We start from the raw sequence: 27364 nt of genomic DNA on the forward strand, positions 1-27364 counted from the left end.
CTTGTAATCTTTTTTTTTCTGAATAAAATAAGCTACGAAAGCAGAAGCTATTTGATCAAATAGTTTTATTCTTCTAAACTATGACAAGAGAAAGCATTTCTGAATAGTAATTAATCATTAGAATGTATATTTATTTGTGGCTAACTAACCTGAGGGCAGCTAAAAAATAACCATTCATTAGAAAAATAATGGAGCTCATTGAATAATTTTTAATTTATATTTGATTTACAATTTTTTGCTGTTAGTTTTAAGTAAAAGTCAATAAATAAGGAACAATTAATGCACTACCTATAGACATATATCCTAAAATTGAATAATATTTAAAGCACTTATTTAATTAATATTTTTTGACAGTAAAGAGTTCATGCATAAAAGGCAGAATATTTTTTTTATTTCTGTTAATGCTTTTGCCAATTAACAAGTAATTTAAAATATTCATGATTGCTTCTAAGTACTTAATACTTTTAATGGTTAAGCTCAATAAGTTGTTCAAAACAACCAATATAGTGGATGTCATATACTTGAATACAATAGCCAAAATTCAAATATAAGTGGGATTTAAGGCAATTAAAACTTATCACAAAGCATTAAACGTATTAGTGAATATATTGTTTTTGTTTTTTTCAGATATCTCTAATAAATGGAAATTAATGAGGAAGTCTACTAATTAAATTCAAAAAAATTTAGTTACAATCATTTTAATTTAATCAGAACAATGTTTCCAATAAAGCAGTCAAAATTTGATTATTTCTTATCATTTCATTTGAATAATGATTAGCGACCAACAGAATGATTGTTATAATAGCTTTTAAAAATATACTTTAAGTGCATTAAGGAAAAATAGTATATTCGAGGGGTAATATTTTAATTGGTTTACAACTGATATGATTGCGCATGCAAATTTTAAACAATTATACTTTATTTGTTCATATGTTGTTTACTTACATATTAGAATTTTGTTGCTGTTAAATACAGTGGGTCAAACTAAACTTTTGCAAACATTTAAACATCGAAAATAAGTTCTTACAACATTTAAATTTAAGTAACTTCAAAAATAGGCTCTTATTTTTTTATTTATTATTTTATTTTAAAATTTTAGTTTAAGTCATATAAGCATTAAAAGCGAGAAATAATTTTCAAATATAATTCAAAAAATCAATAAATATAACTAATCTATATATAATTTACATAATAAATGCAATATTTAATTTATGTATTTAATGTAATTTGTAATTTATGTTAGTAATATAATATGCAATTCAAACAAGGAACATTTAATCATTTTTAATACAATATATTTCTTCTTAACTCTCTAAGAAGTTGATGTCGAATTTTTTACTTAACAAACCTAGCCAATTTGCTTTTTTTTTAAAAAAAATTGATTTTGTAATCAATAAAGAATATATTGATGTTGATATTGTAATAAATTCTAAAAGAATTTTCATTTCTTTTTCAGATAAGTAATAATGAAACATCTAATCATTTTCGTATCATTTATATGTTTTGCTACTGAAGTTGTATTTTCAAAGCAGCCACCACATATTATATTTATTATCATCGACGATTTGGTACGTCTACAATACAATTTTTAATAAATATTCTTTTAAAAGGTTATTAAATATCTATCATGATTTTTGTATTTTTCAATAAAATGTAGACTATATAACATACTTAAGGTTATTACTTATTATTTCTCATTTTTGTTATGATTTACTTACTCTAGATAATATTATAAGTAATTTTAGCAGAACAAAAAGTAGACAATATAGTATACTTAAGTTTATTACCTATTACTTGTCATTTATTTGTCATGATTTACTTAGCCTTAGATAATATTATTATTTAAAGTAAAATTTGAAAAATTTCCTTTTTAGCGTAAAATGCACATGAATATTTTAAATAGTAATTTGTATTTTACGTGTCATATGAAGATTTAATCAAGATTTTCATTAAACATAAGAAATGTTTAACCAAAATTAATAACTTCAGTTTCCATATTTTTAACTTCAGCTATTTTCCATAATATTAATTTCGTTTATCATATCCTTATCCTTAACATATATAAGGATAAGGATATCCTTCAGCATATGTTCGATTAAAATAAGCTTCTACTGAAAACAATATCACAATAATTGATTTCTACTCAAAACTATATTAATTGTTGTTACCCTGTCGTCGTTGTCTTATTAATTCAACTGTCATTTTCAATGCGTTAAATTAGCATTTTAAATTTAAATTAATCTTATCGAAAAGTCTATTAATATTTTATTTTTATAGTCAAAAGTTTTTAATAGCTTTAATTACTTGAATTCAATGTCATAAATATCTTTAAAACAAAGTAATTATATTAATTCTTATTTAATTTAAAACACATTTTTCAAAAAAATAATTACAATTTAATTTAACAGTTGAATTGAATTTTATATCAGCTCGTGCTATAATTTTATTCATTCATGTATTTTATTAAAGCTATACACTTAATCATTTGTTTATTTTTTTTACATGTTTTCTAAAAAAAAATTTCTAAAATTTAGGGATGGAATGATGTTAGCTTTCATGGATCAAAACAGATACCTACACCCAATATTGATGCCATTGCACAAGATGGGATTATTTTAAATAATTATTACGTTCAACCAATTTGCACACCATCCAGAGGTGCTTTAATGACGGGGAAATATCCCCTACGATTAGGTAGGAATTTAGATTTTATTTTTTCATTTTTGGTTTATTAATTATTTATATAATGATGATGGTTTTGTTATCATTATTATTATTTTAACATTCTCATGATAAGTTAAGTACTTTCAGTAATAAAAATACTTATTAGCTCATATTTTATTAGTATATATTTTGTAAACCTCTGAAGATTCTATTTTTTACACTTACAATTTTTTTAAATGTCATAAAAAGTATTATTGTCAAGTGTAGTAAGCACTATTGCATTAAACTATTTAAAAATTAAATACATTGATTGCCCTATTTGTTTTATAACATATTATCATACAAAATCTCTTATTTTACAATTGAATTACCATTTTTTGTATGCCATGCAAAATGTATTTAACTAAAGTGTAATTGGTATTAAAATTATTTTCCAAATTCTAGAATGTAAAAATCTTTCATTCCAATTTTTTTTCTTTTAACCAATAGGGGATTTTTTTAAAAATAATTTTCAATAAAAACCATGCACAATGAATTTTGTTACGTAAAATAAGTTCTGACGTTTTCCTAAAAAAGAAACAAAAAAAGAAAACATATTTTACTCTATTGTTTATGCAGCTACCCTCTCCGGTTAAACGTCGAATCATAACATCAATGCCTTGAAACATAATACAGTGCGATATTGCACAGACTTTAATAAAGTATTTTATTTTATAACCGTCGTTGAACAGCCGACCCAATTTAATGGGTTTACGACTACTAATGTAGCCTTGTAATTTTGAACCAATCCAGAAGACAAGGAAACTCCTAGATCAGTACCCCTTGAGGTATTGATTTGTTATGGGAACATGGAGGACTTTGAAACTCGACAGATTTAACGTGCATCAGTCACCATTTACTACACGGGGAGTCTTCGGCCGGCGAGGATCGAACCCACGACCTCTCGGACTTGGGCCCAGCGCCCTACCGACCAGGCTATCCCGGCCTTTAATAAAGTATTAAATCGAATCATGTTTCTGTTTAAATTGAACAACAGCATCACTTAATCAAGTTTCACAACTGCAATAATATGGTTCTACTTAGCGCCCTATTACGGTTACAGAAAATTCGAATGATATTATGGTTCAAAAAGCATAAAAATTGTAAAAAAGTGCAAAATACAGGAACTCAAACCAGACTGTTTTGCTTTTACATTATCTTGTATAATTATTTTTGTAAAATTTCATGCAGACTCTGTTTTTCTTAAAAATAACTTTTATGCAAGGTATTGCAAGTCACTCTTTCGCACAGGAGCTTCTTATCACAGCAAAGACACGATTTATACTTGCACTAATTCCACTATCTTCCGACATAGATTTCAAATGCTTTTTTAAAAATAGTTAGAGTAGTTATTATTATTTTTTTTATTCGAAAACTTTAAATGAAAAATAAAGGATAATACTTTAAGTTAAAGGGCTTTAAATAGGAATTGCAAGGTCAAAAATTAGATTAAAATAATTGTGAGTTCCTAATCATATCTAAAAGTTGTTTTGTAAAATATTTCGTACCTCTGACTTTACTTCTTTGGAAAATCTAAAACTTTATTGAATTATTTTAAACCGTTCGTTTATATTTTCGAAACAGATCTATAGGGCTCAAAATGGACCTAGTTACAGTTTTTGAAAGCAGTCAAAGATGTTAAGAGACCTTTATTTTGTACTGCTTTTCAAGCAAATCCTTATTTTTCTATTTGTCCTTTCAATAAGGAGACCAAGAATAAAGTAATAAACTTCAACATTTGGTATTGACAGCTTAATATAGATTTAACAGAAATATTATTTCAACAGTTAAGAATGACAATTACTTACTAATGGATAATTTCTTTCCGTGAGTATTGGACATAAAATTTTAAAATAAATTTCTAAAATTGAGACTTAAAAGGCTCCCTACCACTACAAAAACTGTAGGTCAAAGAAAAAACAATAAAAACCTGTAAAACTACATTGTAACAAATGATGTAACCTTGATGAAGGGGGCCTAGTTGGGTATTACGATATTATAAAACTAAAGGTAACTAAGCACCTCAGGATATAATTGCATCAAATGATTTAATACACTTTGACCTATAAAGATACGTTTAATTTGTTTGGCACATGTAAGAAAAAGTTTTAAAATATCTAAATGGGGAAAAAATTGGGCAAAAATGTCTTCCGGGTATAAAAAAAATATTCATAGAGTATTAATTTTTCTTGACAAACATGCTTTGTTTAATTACATGTGCGGAAACCTAATTTAATATCTAAAACCACCAATTTAACATTATCAACAATTATTGATTCAACTACAATTAACTGAATTTTTAATTTTAGTGAGATTTAATTAGTTTCACAATTAATTTTTTAAATTATGCTTTTTGAAATTTACAACATATTGAACCATAATATGTTTAATAATTGCTCTGCAACATCAATATCGTGCCTAATTGAACCAGATTATTATACTTTTAACTTAATTACACAGTATTATGGTTCAATTTGAGTCTAAACATGGTTTAATTGAACACTCAATTTAAATATATCACTTATTACGGTATTTATGGTTAAATGTGCCGGCACTCAGGGGGACTGTACTTTTTACTCTAAAATCCATTTTTACCTGAAGGTGTTACGAAAAAAATCTGATATACCGTAACTTTTAGTGTAATAATTACCGTAAAGTCACTGAAACACTCTAATTAAATAAATATAACAGCTGTGAAAATTACGGAATAATATTTACGGTAAAAATGGATTTTACGGATGATGCACCCAAAGTGCCAGTACTCTATACCGTAATTTGATGCGGATTTTTTTTCACTGCATGAGTTCAATATCATATAAAAACTAATAAAACTACTTTTTGAAAGCAAGCTTAAAATCCTTTTAGAAGATAGTGTCACTTGTAAATATTGCTGTAAATATTTTTTAAAATTGTTATAAGAAATATGAAGTGTATTTATGTTACTTTATTCATTAAAGGATCAAAAAACACTTTTTCAAATATTTATTATTTTACTTTAGGACTTCAACATGACGTAATCTACGCAGAAGCACCTTGGGGTCTCTCCCCTGAAGAGAAAATCTTACCCCAGTACCTAAAAGAACTTGGATATGAAACACATGGAGTAGGAAAGGTGGTTTTTTTTTTTTTTTTTTTTTTAAATTTTATTTCGGAAAGAACATTTTACTTTTCAATAAGCTCTCGGAAAAATCGTTTCAATATTAAATCATAATACGAATTTCTGCAGCTTAATAATCAAACCATGTTTCCTTTCAAGTTGAAACATAGCATCTTGCAATCAAATTTAAGATAAAACATAATAATTATAACGCTGTTCAGCGAATAATATGTTATTTTTATATTTTTTTTTCTTGGAGTTTGAAATAATTATTCATGATTGATAGGTTAAGTTCTTTCAAGTCTAGCCAGTGTATATTAAACTGATTATAAATGTGGGACCACGCAAAATGTCACTATGAGAAGTCACGTTTTTCTAAAAATAAAAAATGTTTGTAATTTAATTTTTCAATATTTTAAAAGTTACTCTAACACATCACTGTTTAGTTTCATAAAAAATGGTAAAAATTGAGAACTATTCTTCGATTTTAATGATTTTAATGATAAGTATAAAAAATCTCGTCGAATAGGTGATATTTTAAAAAAGTTATCTTTTAAAAATTTAAAACATTTGTCCATTTTAAAGACTGTCCTATTTTTTACATTAAAATTCTATAAAGAATTTAAAATTTGAATAAAGAGTTTTAAATCGGTTTTAAAGCTCTCAAATTAAGCATTTTTTGTTTTTCTTGGCAAAAGATCCTCAAAACTATTTTTTTTAAATAGTTCAAACTTAGGTTAGATTTAATATACTACACAGTAACAGTCAATAATTTCATTGGTGGTTCTATAATGTTTCCCTTTTTTATCTTATGAGTAAATAATACATGAGCATTCATTATATTTTTCCCTATACCGAAAACAAATAGCAACTGACTTTTGTATTTCAAATTTAAATATTATTTATTTTCAGTGGCATTTAGGTTATTTTCACGAAAGCTATCTTCCTGTTAATCGTGGATTTGATTCTTTCTTCGGATACTGGAATGGTAAGGAAGACCATTTCACGCATTGGGAAGAAGGGGTAAGTGTTATTAATTTTATAATACTCAAAAAAAAAATACTTATAATATTCAAACATCTAAGTACATCATTAGAAATATTATGTTAAAAGTTTCATATTTCTTATATCTTGAATGATTATACTTATTTGAAATAAAATTAATATTTTAATCGACTCGAAACAACTGCTGAAATAAATATTTTTTTATCCATTTTATTATTTTTGTATTTAATGAAGTATTTCTAGTCTTTTTGAAATTTGAAAATTTGGTTATTTATTTTAAATAAAAGGCATTTAAACATATATTATTTTATTTTTAGCAAGGAACTCATGGATTAGATTTGCACGATGATAATGTAAACGCTTGGAATTACACGGGAAAATATTCTACAGAGTTATTTACTGAAAAAGCTAAAACCATAATTCACAATCATGATACTACTAAGGTAAGAAGCTGGTAGTACGATAATTGTAATTTTTAAAATATTTTAAAACCAAATAATTTAATCGAAATTAAAAAATTTCTTTTCCTTTCTCGATAACCTTAAATTTAGTACCTTTTAGTGAAGGTCAAATAGTTTTCCATGATAATTTTTTTATCGTTTAAAAAGATGTTTTAGCACACATTTAAGATGTTAAATGCTGCGTTATTAAATGTTTAAGAATTTTAAGTTTTATTTGAACCATAATAATGAAATAAAAATAATTGCTTTATTTCCTATACAAAATTACTGAGAACAAAGTTTTGAAGTTTTAATTTTTTTAGAAGTTTCCGATTCGAAAATTTAGTTAAATATTCCATGCTAAAATTAAAAAAAGTCTCCGTGATTTTCCCTACTTTAATAAAGTGATTACTTCGTTTTTCATTAATTCAGTAAAATAGTCAGATTCAAGTAAAAAGTTGTTGAACTGGAGAAGAAAAAAAACTGTTATTATCCGTTTCCTGCAAATTCATGTCTTTTTATGTCTGACTACATTATAAAATTTAGGACAAAATAATAAATAAATAAAGTTTTTATTAATGTAATTTAATACTCATGTTAGAGTTGAAGAATATATTTTACTTCTAAGAATTTTAAAATCAACTGCAAGATATTTATTATAGAAGAGGGAATTTATGTATTCAGCTTAGATATACTAAAACTATTGTAACTAACATTCATAATGTACAAAAAAAAATTAGAAAAATGTGAATTATTATGAAGCAATCAAACAAGAGCAAAAATGTTTTTTTCGTTTAAAAACTCATTTTGAAGATTGTTAAAAAAGAACAAAGAAAATTGTAAGAATAATTTTCAAAATAATGATAATATTAATGAACACAATTGTTATGCAAATTTCATATTATAGTGCTTTTGTAGGAATTATGTTCAGAAAAAAATAATTAGGAAAAATAGTTAATACATACCTGGTCTGTCTCCCTGCGACAAAAATGAAGCCTCAACCTAATCAAACTGCAAAAATATGAGAAAAAATTTGTCATTTTATTTAAATATTTAAATGGAAACATCAATTATTTTTAAATTTAATCTTTGTTTTATAATTCAGTTACAATTTTGAAATGTAAAAAAATTAACTTATTGCCAACAACATACAAAATTCCATACTCATGTTCTGTTTAATCTCTACCTGATTTAAACTATTATTATTTTCGTAAGCAAGCATAATTATAATTAATAACAAACTATATTTTTGAAAATAAAAAAATATCTTATTATAAGCATGATCATCGGTAATCTTGATATAAAGTAATTAACCACTGTTACCAATTACATTTTTCCTAACTATGCTTTTAAGTAGAGTCATAATGAAAGGTTTCGCTGTCCAGCAGGTATTTTAATTTCTGAAATTGAAAATGAAACAATTCAAAAATGAAAAGAAAGATTTCTTACCTTTCAATTTCTAATATATTTAATAGCAAATGATTGATGGAAGTTAATTTTAATGAACAATTTACTATCGTTTACTTTAATTCTGCAGATAATTGATAATATTTCTGTAGTACTTTACAGCGCATTTTGCAGCCCAATTAAACATGATCGGTTGCATCTAACACTTATTCAGCACAGAGTTAAGGAAAATATAATTGACTACTAGTAATTGATTGCTCAAAATTTTTATTGCGAGTAATTTCAAATATCGATTACAAAAAAGATATTGATTCCAAGCAATCATAATTTATCGGTACAATCATTACAATATTAAGCTAATATTACTGGTAATTTCAGTAATTAAAGTTGCATCAAACCTTAATTACATTTGCAATTTTGATAATAAATAGAAATAATCATTATTTGCAATCTTAATCACTGAATTGATAACTGTAAATAATTAAATTTTTTTCTAAATCTGCTTCGCTATGCGTTTACAGTTTTACAATGCAATTTTAGTTCTCATTAGTTCTTTTTAGAATAAAACTTTTATGCTTTATTTGCTTTCTCCGAAACGTAGTCTACACTTTTAAATATTTTTAATAACCTTTCTTAGAAAATGATAAATGAATGATTACTTTCATCAAAATATCGGTAGCTAACAATATTACTTTTTCAACACAACATTTGATACAAAATCTGGAAAGAAAAAAATCTTTTTTTTCGTTGCTTTTTATTCTGTAGTTATTTTTTTTGTCCCACGGATCGAATGAAGAACCACGTGACAGTCGGTTTGGCGTAGACCATATTAATCTTCTTGAGTATGATTGTGTTGTAATCTTATGTAATATCTAATTCTTATGTGTTGCATTTCGTTAATTAAAGCAATAATATTTAGAAACTGCCACAGAAGAAACTAGGTCATTCAGGTCATTGTAAATTTGGTCGAATTAAGGGGCCCCACCAATTGACAACTGCAAACTGTTCACAGCGTAGCCTTTAAAAGATCATATGTCTAAATAATGATAGCCGGCATTGGCTGTTATGCCTTAGCTCATGAAATACATATAAGATTTTTCCTCTACTGATATGAAACTAATCATCATAAAACGACCCAATATATTTTAGAAATTAAATTTGGAGGAAAACATATGTAAGTGGAGCATATAATGGAACCATAATGTTTGTCGGTTAAAAAAAGGAGCTGCTTCATTTCAGAAAAGAAAAGTTAGAACTTGTAACTTGTGGAATCTTAATATTAGAATATATAAGTATATATGAAATGTTTAGTTTCGAAATTATTAAACGCAATTTTGACCTTTTGCTTATGCAGTAGGATAAAAGTATTTGGGACCCGACTTACTTCGGATAATCGAAACATGCGGATTATAGAGATAAAATCGCTTTTTAATATATTCCATCAATAAGTTCAGAAAATAGAGGATTATTTTTCAAGAAATGATGATATGCACTATTTAAATTTCGTTTTAATCTGACAATTTTAAAATTTTTATTTATTGTCAAATGGGTATAATGATATTTAATTTTAAAATTCACTTCATTATTGCCCTAGATAGCGGTACTCCTTTTTTGAATAAACTATTTGTACAAAACAGCCCCTCATCAGTTGATTTATTGACTTTCGAAGTTGATTTCATTGATTTATATTCGGTTATAAGCTTTACATGGCTTCTCTTAATTTCATTCGCATTGTGATTCCAATATTTTTCCTTGCACAGATTGCCCAACACCCTGACTTTTGGCAGATATTGAAGCCATTTGATGTTGTGAACATTTTTAGAAGCCATGACGATCAAACTAAACTACTCTAGTAATAAGGAAAAATTAAACGAATGAAACAACAAAATTTGACATTTTCAGATTGATTTGTTTAGCAAAACAGATTTTTCTAAATAACAAAACCTTTATTTGTTACCCACATAAAATTATTCATTCTATTTAATCATGTGGTTGAAAGGGGAGGGTTTTTAAAGCCTCATTTCTAGCTAAATTACGACAGCATATTACTGAAATTGAAATAGAAAAAAAAATTGTGCGTGTAACGAAGAACGTTTCAAAGTCTATTACATTAACAGAGGTATTCTAATTAGAAAGAATCGACTAATCGAGGTGCTTTGGTCGGTAGGGCGCTGGGCCCATATCCAAGAGGTCGTGGGCTCGATCCTCGCCGGCCGAAGACTCCCCGTGTAGTAAATGGTGACTGATGCACGTTAAATCTGTCGAGTCTCAAAGTCCTCCATGTTCCCACAACAAATCAAAACCTCTGGGGGTACTGATCCAGGAGTTTCCTTGTCTTCTGGATTGGTTCAAAATTACAAGGCTACGCAGTTGAACGTAAGTAGTCGTAAACCCATGAAATTGGGTCGGCTGTTCAACGACGGTTATAAAATAAAATAAAATACAATTTAAGGGGACCGGGATAGCCTGGTCGGTAGGGCGCTGGGCCCATATCCAAGAGATCGTGGGTTCCATCCTCGCAGGCCGAATACTCCCCGTGTAGTAAATGGTGACTGATGCACGTTAAATCTGTCGAGTCTCAAAGTCCTCCATGTTCCCACAACAAATCAATACCTCTGGGGGTACTGATCCAGGAGTTTCCTTGTCTTCTGGATTGGTTCAAAATTACAAGGCTACGGAGTTGAACGTAAGTAGTCGTAAACCCATGAAATTGGGTCGGCTGTTCAACGACGGTTATAAAATAAAATAAAATACAATTTGAGGGGGCCGGGATAGCCTGGTCGGTAGGGCGCTGAGCCCATATCCAAGAGGTCGTGGGTTCGATCCTCGCCGGCCGAAGACTCCCCGTGTAGTAAATGGTGACTGATGCACGTTAAATCTGTCGAGTCTCAAAGTCCTCCATGGTCCCACAACAAATCAGTACCTCTGGGGGTACTGATCCAGGAGTTTCCTTGTCTTCTGCATTGGTTCAAAATTACAAGGCTACGGAGTTGAACGTAAGTAGTCGTAAACCCATGAAATTGGGTCGGCTGTTCAACGACGGTTATAAAATAAAATAAAATACAATTTAAGACCTACGCTCCTTCGAGTTCAGCCTTGTTATATTCTAATCGCTTTTCTGTACTACGCTGTACTTTCAATTATAAATTATGCAAATGATTGAAACTTAATATAATGCAAGATGTTTTATGTTTTCATAATTTGCTTACATGATGTATAAAGATGTTATACAATTAGGATGTTTGTACTGCTTAGAATATTATTCTTTTAGTTGCAGTCTGTATAGAATATTTTTCTGGTACTCTTCGTGACTCACCCAGTTTGAGAGCTTTCTAAACAGCCCTGACCTTAATCTACTGTCTGAATATGTTCAAAAAGCATTTCAATTTCATCAGAAACTGAGAATGTATTAAAATCAAAATATCAATAATAGAAATAAATTCCAAATTATTATTTATGAAGGATAACTTTGATTTGATTTAAAAGTGTGTCGAAAACGTTTTTCAACCAATAAATTAAATCTTTAAATATTATTTCCAGCTTTAAGCATTTTTTCAAAGAATTTTGAGCTAGGATAGGTTTTTAATTCGGCGTAATATATCTATTTTTCGGCGCACTTCCTTACTATTATTAATCTTAAAAGAAATATTATTAGTTAATATAATTTCAACTCATGGGCGCCCATAGGGGAGGGCCGAAGGAGCCCCCCCCCCTAGATTTTCACTAGAACCCAATCGAAATAGGACAAAATGAAATTTTGTCATTTCTGAAAAAAATGAACATAAAGCCTTTCGAATCGAAGTCCTTTTCAAGTCAACAAAATCCAAATTTTCTAAAGCAATTCAAGGTCATGTTTGCTTTCGTTATCACTTGCTTAAAGGGTGCGGGGGGGTCGACCTCTCTCTTATCTGAGGCATTGAATTACGAATTGCACATTGAATTGCGGCATGAGCATATCATGTAAGTTTTGAAATTTCGAAATTTGTACTATATTGTTTAATTGAAATATTATTTTAACTAATCAAGCGGTATTTAATGCTTATATTTATTTTATTTCTAGGTCATTGTGTGTTTATAAATGTTGTGAATTTTGGTCTTGACTCCTTGTGAAACAATCGTTTTATACACCCGATTAAAGATTATATCACTAATAATGTTGTTAAATTATAACTCTTTGATAAATTTTTAGATTATCAATTTAGTGCATTTAAAAAGTTACAATCAATGTGTTATTGTAATTAATAATGAAACGTATGCGTATTTGATTAATCATGTATAATTAAAAGTGAAATTAATTTAAATTAATTAGTTATTCAGCTAATTAAATTAAAAATATATAAATAGATAAAATTTCCTTTCATTAATTTTTTAATTCATTACGCTATTTGTCGTTTTCCTTCATGATCCCCCCTCCTAAATTCAAACATATGGGCGCCCCTGTTTCAACTCATGATTTCATTTCTGTATGGATATATTCTTTAAACTGTATTTAAATTAATGCTGATGTATTGATATTAAAATATGTTTATTTTTAACCTGTAACCCATTTCGTTACAATTAACCATCAAAACATTGAATATATAAATTCTATTTGCAGCCATTGTTTTTATATTTAGCTCATCAAGCGGTACATGCTGGTAACTCTTACGCCCCTCTACAAGCTCCCCAAGAATATGTTCAAAGGTTTTCGCATATCAAGGATCCAGCACGGAGATCTTTCGCTGGTAACATAAAGTTCTTTCACATATCCATTTATTTAATAAAAATACAAAATTTTTGTATGAAAAGAATTAAATTTGCTTAAAATATTTTAACACATAAAAAGAATTAAATAACACATAAGAAAATTAAATTTGCTTAAAATATTTTTTAAAAATACCAAATTTACTGAAAAAAGGAATAGCATTTCAAATTTCAAGAATTGTTACCAAATTTTAAGAATTATAACAACGAATGATAACAGTAAATATTCCAATAACAACAACGAAGAATACCATATTTGAGAATAACGCCAAAAAATAGCGCTTATTCTTTGGAGTTATTCTCAAAATAGTCAAGGGTAAAACATGTAACAGCCAATTCGCTTGTTAATAAATATGCATCAAACTGTTGAACTTTCACTCAAACAGTTAATAGAGGCAACTTTTAATTAGAGTGCAAGTAAAAATAGAGATTAGAGTTAAAAGTGGAGTACTCAAAAATAGAGTTCTTCGTTACTTTATAGAACTAATGTAATACTCAAATAACTTGTTTATAGTATTACTTCCACCCTAAAAGAGTGATTGAGGGTGAAAACAATCAGTTACTTTCTAATTGGAGGGAAAAAAATCGGTAAAATTGCCTTACTATAAGGTGAAAACTGATAAATTTCTGGTTAAGGGGAAAAAAAAAAAAAGAAACATAATTCTGAAAATAGTGTTTCGGCATTTTATAAACCTTTTTCAACCTTCTTATTAAATTTTGAATCGTGAGGACATTGATCTATAAATTTTTATTTAGAAATTGTGCCTTGAAAAATAGTTTAAATCAGACTTGTTTTTAAAGGCATGACATCAGCATTGGATGATTCAATTGGCGATCTTTTCGAAAATTTGAATAAAGCTGGAATTCTGAGCAATAGTGTTATAGTATTTACTACTGACAATGGTGGAGCAGTACAAGGAATTGATGAAAGTACAGGATCCAATTGGCCTTTACGTGGAAGTAAATACAACATGTGGGAAGGTGGTGTGAGAGGTGTTGCTTTTGTATGGAGTCCTGAATTACGTCAAGCAAAAGAAAGAATTTCTTCTCATATGATGCATATCAGTGATTGGCTTCCTACTCTTTATTCAGTTGCAGGTGAATTTGTAAATTTTCTTGATTTTAGATTCAATTAATAAAGGCTTACTATGTTATTTAAAAATAAAGCAAAACTAAATCTGCTTGATTTTAGATTCAATTAATAAAGGTTTACTATGCTATTTAAAAATAAAGCAAAACTAAATTTGCTTGATTTTAGATTCAATTAATAAAGGTTTACTATGTTATTTAAAAATAAAGCAAAACTAAATTTGCTTGATTTTAGATTCAATTAATAAAGGCTTACTATGTTATTTAAAAATAAAGCAAAACATGTTGTCGAAAATATTCAACTTTTAACTTGCATTTTTTTTGAGAAGTAGTTAAAACAAGCAATATATTTTATTCTCCAGTTTTTCTGCTTTAATAAATTTATTTCTAATCATCAGAAACAGATAAGGTCATTAATTTCAATTCTATTTATTGCATGTAAAAAACTGGGCTGTTATGAAACTTATATTATTATTAATAATGAGAAATTAATCAGTTATTTAGAAATAGTATACTATTCAAGTGAAATTTTAAGTCCTTTTATTTCATTTATAATTATCAAGTTTACTTTGAATGGAGGGTTAGAAGTTTTATTGATATTTCATCATCAACTTCTTCGACGAATGTTTTAAGCATAAAATGACATGGTAGTCAAATTCTAATGCACCATTCTCAAGAACCATTTTTTCCCTCTTATTAATTTAGCAAGTCATTAATTGGATTTAGGTTAAAAGTCCATTTTTTGAAGAAAAAAAATTTAATTACAAATTTCAACGGCAAAGTCAATTTTTAACCCAAAAGAAACCAGTATTAATTTGTTCTAGAGGAGAAGAAGATTAAAACAAATTGATAATCGATTCTATAGTTTTTCAACAACAACAAAAAATCGCTCCTAACGTTAGTAATTTAAACACAAGATAAACAACAGTCGATTGCCTTAAAATTAATTTACCTGTGCCAAACGCTTATTCATTTTCTTAAATATTTGAATCTAAGTTTTATTTATGTATATTAATTTATGACTCTTACTCTCAAATTTTAGGTGGGGATAAAAAGAAGCTAGGAAAAATTGATGGCTATAATCAATGGAAAGCACTCTGCTGCAGTGATACAGGTCCTCGTCAATCAATTATACATAACATTGATCCAAAATGGAATGTTGAATCCGTTCGTAAAGGGAAATATAAATTAGTAAAAGGAAGCGTCTTTGATGGTACCATGGATGGTTGGTTTGATAAAGAGGGCAAAAGGGAAGTAAATGTTCCTTTTACAAGTGAAGAACTCGAAGAGCAAACAAAGGTAATTATTATTTACTATGTTACTATCACTACAGGCTGATTTTTAAACTTTTTGTTAAAAATAAGCAAATAATGGCCAAATTTCTTCAAAAGGTTCAAAAGCAAAATTCAAACAAAAAAGAATTTTTATTATTTAGCTAAGATTTTGAGAATGTTCAGTTCTTTTCATCAAAACAGTTTAAAAAATGAGAAATACTTAGTGTTTACGATAAAACTTTGAGGCTTACACAAAGAAAAAATTCGAGTATTATTACCGTACTGCAGGGTAATGATATTTCTGGTTAAAAAAAAAAAACATAATTTTGGCAATAAAAGCCAAAGTCTTTGGTATATAAACTGTTTATATGGTAATTTTTCCGTCCATATGTTAACGGTTTACCGGAAATTCCGGTTTTCGAAATTATAGTTCTTAATATCACACATTTAGCAAAAAAAAATGACTTTAACCAAATAAATGGATTCTATGCCATGCACTAAGATATCATGATTAAACTAACAAATTTCACCTCATCTACCAAAGTTTATCACAGATATAAAATCTTATTTACTGATAATTTTACCAAAATCATTTTACTAAAATCACTTCGGTACAAATTACACTGTAAATTTTGCCAAAATCTGGCTGTTTTGATCATACATTTTTTTCTCAATGTAGATACGATCGTATATAAGAGCGTAGAACAGCCTTAATCGATTTACAATATTAAAGGATTTCCTTACTGTTTTCTCAGCTATACTCAGCTATACTATTTCTCAGCTGTTTTATCTTCAATATCTTCAAACTTGTGTTCAGTTAAAACAATTTTAAGAAAACTACTGTCTTATCTTTAATAATCTACAGTTTTAATTATGATTTTAGTAACTGATTTCTTAAAAATACAAAATGCAAGATATTTGCAAGCACATTACATCTAGCTATAACTATATGTAAATATATCTAACTGCGTATAGCTAATTCAAAAAGTATTGAATTCCGGATATTTGTCCCATTGAGACTATTGATCGAAATGAGTCATAATTTTCTGATGTAAAGCAAAATCCAATGTGAAAAATATTTTCCATACAATTCATGCAAGTCCTATAAATTTGAAACTCTAAAATTAAAAACTAGCTTAAAAATAATCACCCAAGAATTTTTATTTTTAATATTTTGTCTTGTATATGAAACTTGCCTTGCAATTTAATTTGTGTTCTTCATCCTTCTTTAGGTCTCAGACTGAATTTTCTTTAAGCAAATCTTACTTTATTTTGATGGATTGAACGTTTGTTTTTATTTTACAGTGTATCATATACGAAAAAAAAACGAAATTCTAATTAAAATTTTTTTATTTTATTTGAGTTCTTAGTTTTTGTGAATGTTGCAATATTGCTTTTATGCCTTTTTGACAAATTGTTGTTTGGAAAGGGGTGGATAAGAACATAGGAATTACATAGGATTTTTTTATCAATGAAAAAATTTTAAAAAAATCATTCCAATAGAATTTAGAAAACAAAATAGAAGGATTGAAGCAATAGCATGAAAACTAAATAAGACATGATAAAAACGTTTTTTTTTTGTTGTTATTTTAGCCAAAATAAAACAGAAAGAGAAATGTTTTTACATCTTAAAAGTAATTTAGATAAATTTAAGCTAAAATTCAAGTTGATAATTTGAGGTTAAAAAAAATCTAAACAACCATAAATACTAACAAAACATTAATAATGAAAAAATATTGAAAAAGCATTATATTTCTAACTACATTTTTCTTTTTATAGAGTTAATTTATTTAACTAAACCATTTAGAAACAATTGGTTCAGTTTACTAAGTTTTTTTCATTACTAAACAAATTTCAGTAAATATGCAATTTATATACTACCGCAATTTTCTCAGAATATCCCATATTTATCCTTATTATTTGTGATCTTATTTGTTTTACGATATTCCAATTGGCATTTGAGTAATTACAAACCTTATATTTGCAGGTATATAACCAACTATGGAAAAAATCTAAAATTTCCTCAATCTTATCCAAAATGTATGGAGAAACGATAAATGAAAACAATATCGCCGATTATTGTGTCCCTGAAACGGAGAAATGCCATTCAAAATCAGCAAAAAAGTCTAAGAATTCGGAGGACGTTAAAAGTCACAAATCACCTTTGGAAGTACAATGTGGTCCGAGACCTGAAAATAGTTCAACTAATTGTAAACCAATGGAAGCTGCTTGTCTTTTTGACATCATCGTAGACCCTTGTGAATACAATAATTTAGCAGCTATGAAACCAGAGGTATAAATAATTTATATAAAATCACGTTCATTTATTTGTTTCCATTCAAAATAATAATTCTTTTAAGGCTATTATTCGATGACTCTGCCTTCTATGAAAAATTGCTTTATAACGATCAATTTGCTATTTTTACAACTGTAGTAAGTTTTAACAGTTATTTATAACTGTTTGGTTAATTTTTGTCGATCTCTAGACAGCGCCCTCTATGCTAATTTATAATCATGTCGGAAAATGTCAATATAAAGAGAAGCCACAATTTTGTGAAAATGATAAATGCTTGATTCTTTTAATGTTTGAAAAGTTATTATAATGAGGAATTTTTTGCACTTAAAATATGAAAAAGTTGAATATTACTTATTCATTTTTTATGGTTTTTAGCAAGGTTGAAAAAACAAAGCAAATAAGCAATTTTAAAAAACTGTCTTTTAACTTTTTTTATTATTTAAGCGATTTATCCATTTTGAAGTCCAGAGAATTCTTTTCAATAAAATAGCATATATAAATTTAAATTAAAACTCTTTTCTGAATTTAAGGCACTTGTGATATTTTATTGATGTTATTTTTTTATTTTCCATTAGAGAAACAGTTTAAACTTAAAGTTAAAATTTAAAAGTACATGTTTTAAGTTATGAAGTAAAAAATATATTTTATGCTAAAATCCAAAATTTTCTTATCAGTCAAAATTTTAAAATACTTGCTCCAAAAAAAATACAATTTGTCGTCAGAAAGAGTTGTGATGGTAAATTATAAGCAATATTAATTTAAACTTCTGCTTTCGTTAATCATTTAATTACAAAAAATTTTGAAAAGAAAGGGTAATTGATCAAACAAACGCTTGTTTATACATTGCTTTTAATTACAAGAAAGGCACCCAAAGTGTCTTTTGCAAATCTAACTGATTTTTTTATAAGTTTAATTTTTTTTAATTTTAAAATAATGTGTATCAATCAAAATAATATAATTTTGCAATAAACTTTGTCTGTTTTGCTTTTAATGCGGAGACATAAAGAGAAAAAAGTCCAAGTTTGAGTTTTTAAAAAAATTAACAATAGTAAATTTAGATCAAAGAATCACATTTATAATTTTTCAAAAGAATCAAAGGATTTATCGTTAAAGTTTAAATTAAACAAAAAAAATTTCTAATAATAATTATGTACAAATATTGAAGTTTTTTCCTCGAAACTATGTATTTTAATTCTAATTTTAAAATTTCATCTTTTTGTCTATGCCTTTTTAAATGCAAAGTTAAATTAGGGAGAAAATCCTTAAATTTAAGCAACCTTCCACACTCAATAGTGCAGTTGGTCTAACGGATAAATAAACGAATTTAAGATAATAATTGAAGATTTTGTTGGCTTACAGCTTAATAATTGCTTTGAAATGGAGAAGACGAATTTTATGTCCGATTTTTGAACCTAAAAAACTGTGCGAAAAGATATTCAGCATGATTGACTAGTGACCTATCTGGTATCTTCTTTATTAATGCTGTTAAATACTTTCTCTTATCACTTCTGATGAAGGACATCATAATTTCTGAAACTTTTCCTTATGTTAACTTTTTCTTTTAGCAATAGTTTCATACGTTAAGTACGTTTTGACAAAATTTTAATTCAACATATTTCGCTTTAAAATATAAAATTTTGAAATTGCTGCTTAAGCTTTATTTTGTTGAAATTAAAAAAAAAATGTATTAAGTACTTACCAATATCTACAAAATCTTAAATGTATGTATTGAGATTTTAAATACAATTCTTTCGAAAAATTAGTAGGTTATTAAACAGAAATTTCACATATGTTAAGTGGGTTCCATGCTTCATAAAATTTTAATTGGATTAATACATTTTCAAATATATACTTAAACGGTCAATCGAGTACTATTTGCTTCAATTTTCATGAAATATATTATTATTGTTTATTTTGATGCAATTATAATTGATTGTATGATGTTTGAATACTAGATTTTAAAAAATTAATTTGATGAATATTTAAGTGAAATTAAGTAAGATAAAATTAATTTAACGAATTATTATTATTCGCATTTTACGAGACAATTATGTGTAAAATTTCTCAAAAAAAAACTTTTTCGATGAATTTTCATAAAAAATTTACTCAACTAAGTAATAATTTCTCCCCTTTTATTGCAAATATTTTGCCCAAGCACACGTAGCAAAAAATGAAAGATTTAGACATATTTTGTAAAATATATCTCTTCTCTGTTTACTTAAATTATAAATATTATTTTCTGCTGCTAATATGATTACTTACATATAATTACAAGGCAATTTCTAATAATTTCCTTTAAATAACCAAAAATAAATAGCCTTTACAATTCAAATAATGTAAATGGTTTTATGTCTTCTATTATTATTGACATATAATTACAAGGCAATTTCTAATAATATTTTCTTTTAAATAACCAAAAATAAATACCTTTACTATTGATGATGTAGAAGTTTTTATATCATCTATGATTATGTTTTTCTTCTAGATTCTTAAAGATCTAGAGGAGGAACTCGACAAATACAGAGTTCAAGCTGCTCCTGTGAGAAATCAGCCAATGGATCCAATGTCAAATCCAAAATATCACGGTTATGCTTGGATTCCGTGGAAAAAATCTGCAGATATTCATTAACGATGAACAAATTTAGTTGCAATAATTTATGTACATATATATATTAATAAAGGATTTATGTTTGATTTTTAGCATTTATCACTGTGAATATTCCCCAATTAAATGCTACACATTAGAAAGAAAATTTAAAGAAAAACCATAAAATATAAAATTCTTTTAACTTTTCCTAGATTAAATCGACGTTAAATTTGAAACATCACGTATTAAATTTAAAATGAAAAAAAAATGTTTTCAAATTTCAGTTGTGTTGTTAACTTTTTTTATAAAGTTTAATTTGAAATTTATTTTTGATAAGTACTAAACGAAAACTGAAAGTGATATAAAGTAAATTCAGATTCACTGCTTTTTTAAATTTCTTTTACTAAAAATTGTATTCAGCCAAATTTACTTAAATTTTGTGTTTTACTTTCATTAAGAAATTATATAGGTTAAAATGTTTTAAAAACTAGTACATTTTACTTTAGTAAAAATTTACCATTAATAAATTAAATAATAAAAACTACAAATAATTTTAAAATATATTATTCTCATAAGTTTATCTTCCAATAAACGAGTTTTGCAATTCTATTCAAAAAAATATTTTTAATTGCTTAAATCGTTGCAAGCTTATAGCTATAAAAGTAAAAAGTGAAGCTAACATTAAGAGGTTCAAGCTTTCGATCGTTTTTCTGCCTAAACAACTGAGACAAGATTTTCCAGATTTTGGCTTCTCCCCATATTTTAAACGTTAAGAATTTAAATATATCGAAAAAAAATTCAGGAAACGTATGTTTTTGTATCTCATTTCGTGACTTAAAATATCGTCTAAGCACTAGAAATATCGTCAAAAGCACTTTTAGACCACCAGGCTTTCATTTTAGTTCGCAAAATTTCTATCATTAAGTTGAAACTTTAAAAAAGGTGTTCGGTTTTTGATTTTGTACATTTTCCATTAAATTGAAAAACAAAATACACATATTGACGTCTTAATTTATGAGAAATAATTAAAATAATGAAGTATTCAAAATAATCTAATTTTGATGCATAATCGCCAAAGTAAAGTTATTTATTTTTTGAGTAAAATTTGTCCCTCGGATCTAGACTAGAAGATGCTTAAGAAGGAAAACTTTTTACACTAAAATGTAAGATAACATAGAATACATAGGAATAATTTTAAATAAGATAGCTTGGTGGGTGGGTAATAAATATTTAGGTAATAATAAATTGTTTCAATACCCACTATTTAAAATGTTAATTTTTCCCAAAAATCTAATTAACTTGAAAAGAAATCATAGAAAATTATTTAATTTAAATATAATAATTACATTTTTCTTTAAAAAATAAACCCAAATTACTAAACACTATACAATTACTGATTAGATACAAATTTGAAGTTATTTTTCTAGCGAAGGTTAAAATTATTATTAATGTATGTTTAAGTTAATGTGAAAAAAAATTTATGTACTATAATAACTAATCAATATGTATAGTACTTGACTACCGTAAATACTAACGAATACGATCTATTAATATAATGATATGTTTGTAATTTTATAAAATTTATTATGTGAATAAGGTCATAGTTTATAATAATCAATTAGTCTAATAAATGTAATCTATTCGTGTTATTTCTTTTTTCAAATTTATAATTTTAACTAGTTATTCACAAGTACAAACAATTATTTGTTATTAATAATAATCCTTTTATGTGGTGAATTAAATTTATATGCACAATATGTCATAAGAGCCAAAACTAAATTACATTATATATTAAGACAAATGATAAACTTCAGGTATTTAATTGAGCATTTTATAATATTAACTATCCGTCAATGCTGTTACATATAAAGGTGACATGGGACTTTCAAAGAAGCAAAAATTTGTCAGAAAATCGATATTTTAAATTGTATATTTTTTAAATCTAGGCATTTAACTGGAAATTTAAAAAAAGAAAATTCTGGAATAAGAGTGAAATTGTTGAAGTTATGGCCATTTCAGTTTTGACCACGCCCCTTTGTTTACCTTTTTTTGTCTGCAGATAACTGTTAAAATTAGTTTCGTTTAAAATTAGTTAAATATTTTGTTATTATTTTTGAAAAAATTAAAGTATATAATTATTAAACTGGTTCATTAGAAAATATTTATAGGTATTTATATTAAAAACAAGAAATATTTGTTCAGAAGTGAAATTTGCAATGAAAAAGTAGTAAAAGTCATTTTTCTCAAAATGTCGTTTTTGACAAATTTACAATTTTCAAACTGTTCCAGCGTAATGAATTTTCATTCTATTGACTTGAGAATTTAATGCTATATATTTATGAATATCATTAACATTTAGTTGGAAAAGTTTTTTGAGTTAAGTGAATAGTATTTTTTTTATACATGATATTTTATAGTGGTATGATGATTTTTTTCTAAAAATGTAGGTTTTTCACTGTTTTTTTAATGTTATTTGTTTCTATAATTAAAAATAAAAAAAGTACTCCCAACAATTTTTTCAATATTACGTAATATGCAATATTTTAAAAGAATTTTGTCATTTTGACGAAATTTCAGACGCGAGGAGTAATATAAAAAAAACATAAAAAATTCAAAAATTTAAATTTTTAAATTTCTTAAATTTTGAAATTTTGTATAAAAATTGTTTTTAACAATATAAATGTATTCTGAAAATTTCAAACAAATCCTTTGATAATTTCAAAAAAAATTTTGAAAGTCCCTTGTCGCCTTAATAAAGTCAATATATGTTCTATCCTATGTAAGACATTACAGTAACTCATACTCATTAGTAACATGATGTAACAGTAAAATATTATCCGTGTGGCACACAAATGGTAATAAAAATTAAATACTACAATTCATACCAGTAAAAAGTTTCCAATTATACCCTTACATATAACATTAATGCGAATATTAATTTAGCATTAATTGGATTTAAATAAAGAATATATCTTAGAATTGGATTCCTTATTTATTTGAGAATTCTCTTAAAATCAACTAAGCACAAATGACTTAAGAAATTCGAAATATATTTTTATAATAATGATTTATAATGGTTTATATGAACTAAATACATCACAGTTTTTTTCTGAATCACAGTTTCTGTCTCTTAAAAGATTTACGTATATCTTTAAAGTAATATGATACAGCCAAAGGTTGAAAGAATTTATGAAAAATAAACTATAAAATTCAGGTAACTTTGTTAAATTTTTAGAAACAATTAAAAGCATTTTGATACAAAAAATTATGAAATTAAATAAAATAATATATTTCAATTTAGCATTACACATGTATACAGTAATAACAAATTAACTTTTTATTTGAATAATTACTTAAAAAATTATGAAATTAAATCAAATAATATATTTTAATGTAACATTACAAATGTGTACGATGATAACAAATCAACTTTTTATCGATGAATAGATTTTAGTATCAAACTATCAAAAGAAAATTAGAAAAATATTTTGCAACTAAGAATCATCTGTTTATTCTTTTTTATATTTTTATATATGTAAAAAAATATTCAAACCAAATAACGTATTTTATTATATATATATATATATATATATATATATATATATATATATATATATATATATATATATATATATATATATATATATATATATATATATATATATATATATATATATATATATATATATATATATATATATATATATATATATATATATATATATATATATATATATATATATATAATACCATATATATATATATATATATATATATATATATATATATATATATATATATATATATATATATATATATATATATATATATATATATATATATATATATATATATATATATATATATATATATATATATATATATATATATATAATACCATATATATATATATATATATATATATATATATATATATATATATATATATATATATATATATATATAATACCATATATATATATATATATATATATATATATATATATATATATATATATATATATATATATATATATATATATATAATACCATATATATATATATATATATATATATATATATATATATATATATATATATATATATATATATATATATATATATATATATGGATAGATAGATAGATAGATAGATAGATAATTTTTCTTTAAGGTGATGATTACAAAAATAAAATAACATTTTAATTTAATTTCACAAATGTATGCCGAAAAATCTCTCTGACAAAATGTATAAAAGCAATAATGTGTATAAACAAAACCATATTTACCTCAATGGGTGTTGAATCTGAGATAAGTTGAAACCTCAGCTTGGATCAACTTTTTCTGATTTAGAAAACAAAAAGGACCTGCATTTATACTCAAACTGTGTCATGCAGAAGGGGATGGACCCTACAAACCAATCACATCAAGTCAGTTAAGTCAGGTATTTCAATCCCCCTCCCCAATGGGGGTGAGTCCTTCACCTCTCGTGGGCTAACTTTTTTACGCACGAGTTAAAATATACTTTAAGATGCTACCATTTTACCTATTGTAAGTTCATGATTGGAGAAAAAACTTTAAAAAATTATGACCCCTAATGTTTCGGATGTGAATGTTTCAATAAACAACCAATTGCTTGAAGAAAATCGGACAGTGACCCAAAGCATGTATGGAAAATACCAAGAACTGTAAAAAGTTTAAGTTTTGGTTCATTAATCAATAAACAAATTGATTTCGATTGTTGATATTACTTTAAACAGAGTAATTGAGTTTAATACTTTAATTTGTCAATAAAATTTTTAAAAAAAATTAATGGGAGTAATTTGTGGTCAATAATCAGTTTCTACTGTGTCATAATGTTCATGGTTCGAAAGTCTCTTCAAAATATAACAATTAAGAAAAACTGAAAATTAATTTACTTAGAAATTCGAACACAACTAATTACAAAACGGGCCAACCATAGATAATTCCATGAAAAATATATTTATATAGTTATTTATTATTAAACAAGGAAAGTATTTTATTTAAAATTGCATATTATATTATAACATTGATGAAGATATGAATTTTAACAAATATATTAGCTGAAAATATAAAAATTATGCAAAACCATGTAGGAAAAGAACTAGACAATAATATATATTTTGTATATAAACACATCTATATATACATATCGCATAAGAAATTTCTATAGTGAACAAACATTTAATAGAAAACCATTTTTAATAATAAATTAATTTTATTGCATTATTTTTGATCAACTTTTCAACTTAGCTAAATAGTTTTTTTTACAACTTACGAACTAAAATTAATTATAACTTATTTTATTAATTATAACTTAATTATTAATTATAACTTAATTATTAATTATAACTTAATTATTAATTATAGCCAAAATAATTTATAACTTAGTACTGATTTTTTCAATAGTTTCAATGATTTTCCATGTTCTTCAATATTTCAATCAAGCAATTCTCAAAATTGTTTAAATGTGAAACATTGCATTTGAGATAAACCATGATTTAAGTAATTGTCATGATATTCATTCGACAATTATTTTTGCTCGGATATAATTGTGAATAATTTAATTAGTATTCTTCTTTAAACCTGTAAGACTCAAGATTCAGTTTCTATAAATATTGGGCAAATCAGGCGAGGTTGGATACTTGACATATTTGATTTTGTAGAAATTTTCAGAATATGTTCTTTAGGTAAAGCCATTAGAAGCATAATGGCTTTACCTAAAAAACATATTAACATATTTAGGTAAGGCATTTAGGTAAAGCCATTAGGTAAAGCCATTATTTTTTTTCTTTCAAATTTTATCGGTGTTTTTTTTTCGGGGAGGGGGATGAAGGGATCAAAACTAAAGTTGCACTAAAATTTTAAAAAAAACTTAGCTTGAATATTTATGTAAGAGAAAGTACTTTTTCGTGTCTAGTTTCATATTAATTGCTATGTCTAATTAAATGAGATATATTACGTGTGAGCCTCATGATGTGTAATATATGATCGAATTTATGAAACTGCGACCATTGTATCGAAAGTTGTTCAGGTTGTTTGGTTTTAAGTTTGCCAATTGTAAACATCGAAAGTGAATACAAAAAAGTGAATCAGAAAGTGAATACATTTGACATACTGCGCGTGGAAGCAAATGTTATCTACGCAAATGTTAAAAATATTCCTAATTAAAAGATTTAAAGCCAACTCAAATAACCACCAAAATTTATTTGCTATATATTCACTAATAAACATTAAACTGAGAGATTCAGTGAAGTTTCTCTCAAAATATACGTGTGAAATTAACTTAACTTGAGTTAATTTTTTAACTTATTTTTGATCTCATATTTTGATTCGAGATAAAACGAATCTTCTCATCTTGAGTTAAATTTATTTGAGGGACAGAGCCAACTGAAATTACTGTTTTAAACTTGCTTACTATATAAGTTTTGCTCGATCACTCTAACTTGAAACTTAACAAACAAGGATATTTTACCTTTCCCCCAAGCAAATCAGAAATAAAATTGTTATAATACTTTTTTTCTCGTTTACGTCTTACTCTCATATCTGCACTAGAAATGGCATGTGTGATCATTCTTATTATATTGATTTTGCTAACTTTAAATCAATAAGCCTATAAGAATTCATTAACTAGAGGAAATTAAAAGCAAGAGATTCATTTAAAGCAAGAAAATATAAAGTTTCCATTTTTGTTAATTTTCTG

The 27364-nt window shown here is 25.9% G+C and overlaps 2 protein-coding genes across 2 annotated transcripts in view; one reads left to right on the forward strand and one right to left on the reverse strand.

The window, feature by feature from the left end:
- Nucleotides 1-24996, reverse strand: part of LOC107449551 (putative cytochrome P450 49a1) — a 47818-nt gene extending 22822 nt beyond the window's left edge. The window contains exons 1-2 of the mRNA XM_043043969.3: nucleotides 24930-24996; nucleotides 8211-8256 (exon numbers count right to left, since the gene is read on the reverse strand). The gene's annotated coding sequence lies outside the window, so the exon portion shown is untranslated. The remainder of the gene's footprint in view (nucleotides 1-8210; nucleotides 8257-24929) is intronic.
- The window catches only part of LOC107457163 (uncharacterized), a 48657-nt gene that overhangs the window by 2841 nt on the left and 18452 nt on the right, over nucleotides 1-27364 (forward strand). The window contains exons 2-11 of the mRNA XM_016075253.4: nucleotides 1457-1568; nucleotides 2535-2694; nucleotides 5703-5815; nucleotides 6713-6823; nucleotides 7123-7248; nucleotides 13250-13376; nucleotides 14197-14493; nucleotides 15527-15783; nucleotides 17746-18051; nucleotides 20540-20680. Of these exons, the coding sequence (XP_015930739.3) occupies nucleotides 1467-1568; nucleotides 2535-2694; nucleotides 5703-5815; nucleotides 6713-6823; nucleotides 7123-7248; nucleotides 13250-13376; nucleotides 14197-14493; nucleotides 15527-15783; nucleotides 17746-18051; nucleotides 20540-20680 (1740 nt within the window). The 5' untranslated portion in view covers nucleotides 1457-1466. The remainder of the gene's footprint in view (nucleotides 1-1456; nucleotides 1569-2534; nucleotides 2695-5702; nucleotides 5816-6712; nucleotides 6824-7122; nucleotides 7249-13249; nucleotides 13377-14196; nucleotides 14494-15526; nucleotides 15784-17745; nucleotides 18052-20539; nucleotides 20681-27364) is intronic.

This window comes from Parasteatoda tepidariorum, chromosome 11 (genome assembly GCF_982258835.1).
Source record: "Parasteatoda tepidariorum strain Cologne lab strain chromosome 11, Ptep-v5.0, whole genome shotgun sequence".
Taxonomy (NCBI): Eukaryota; Metazoa; Arthropoda; class Arachnida; order Araneae; family Theridiidae; genus Parasteatoda; species Parasteatoda tepidariorum.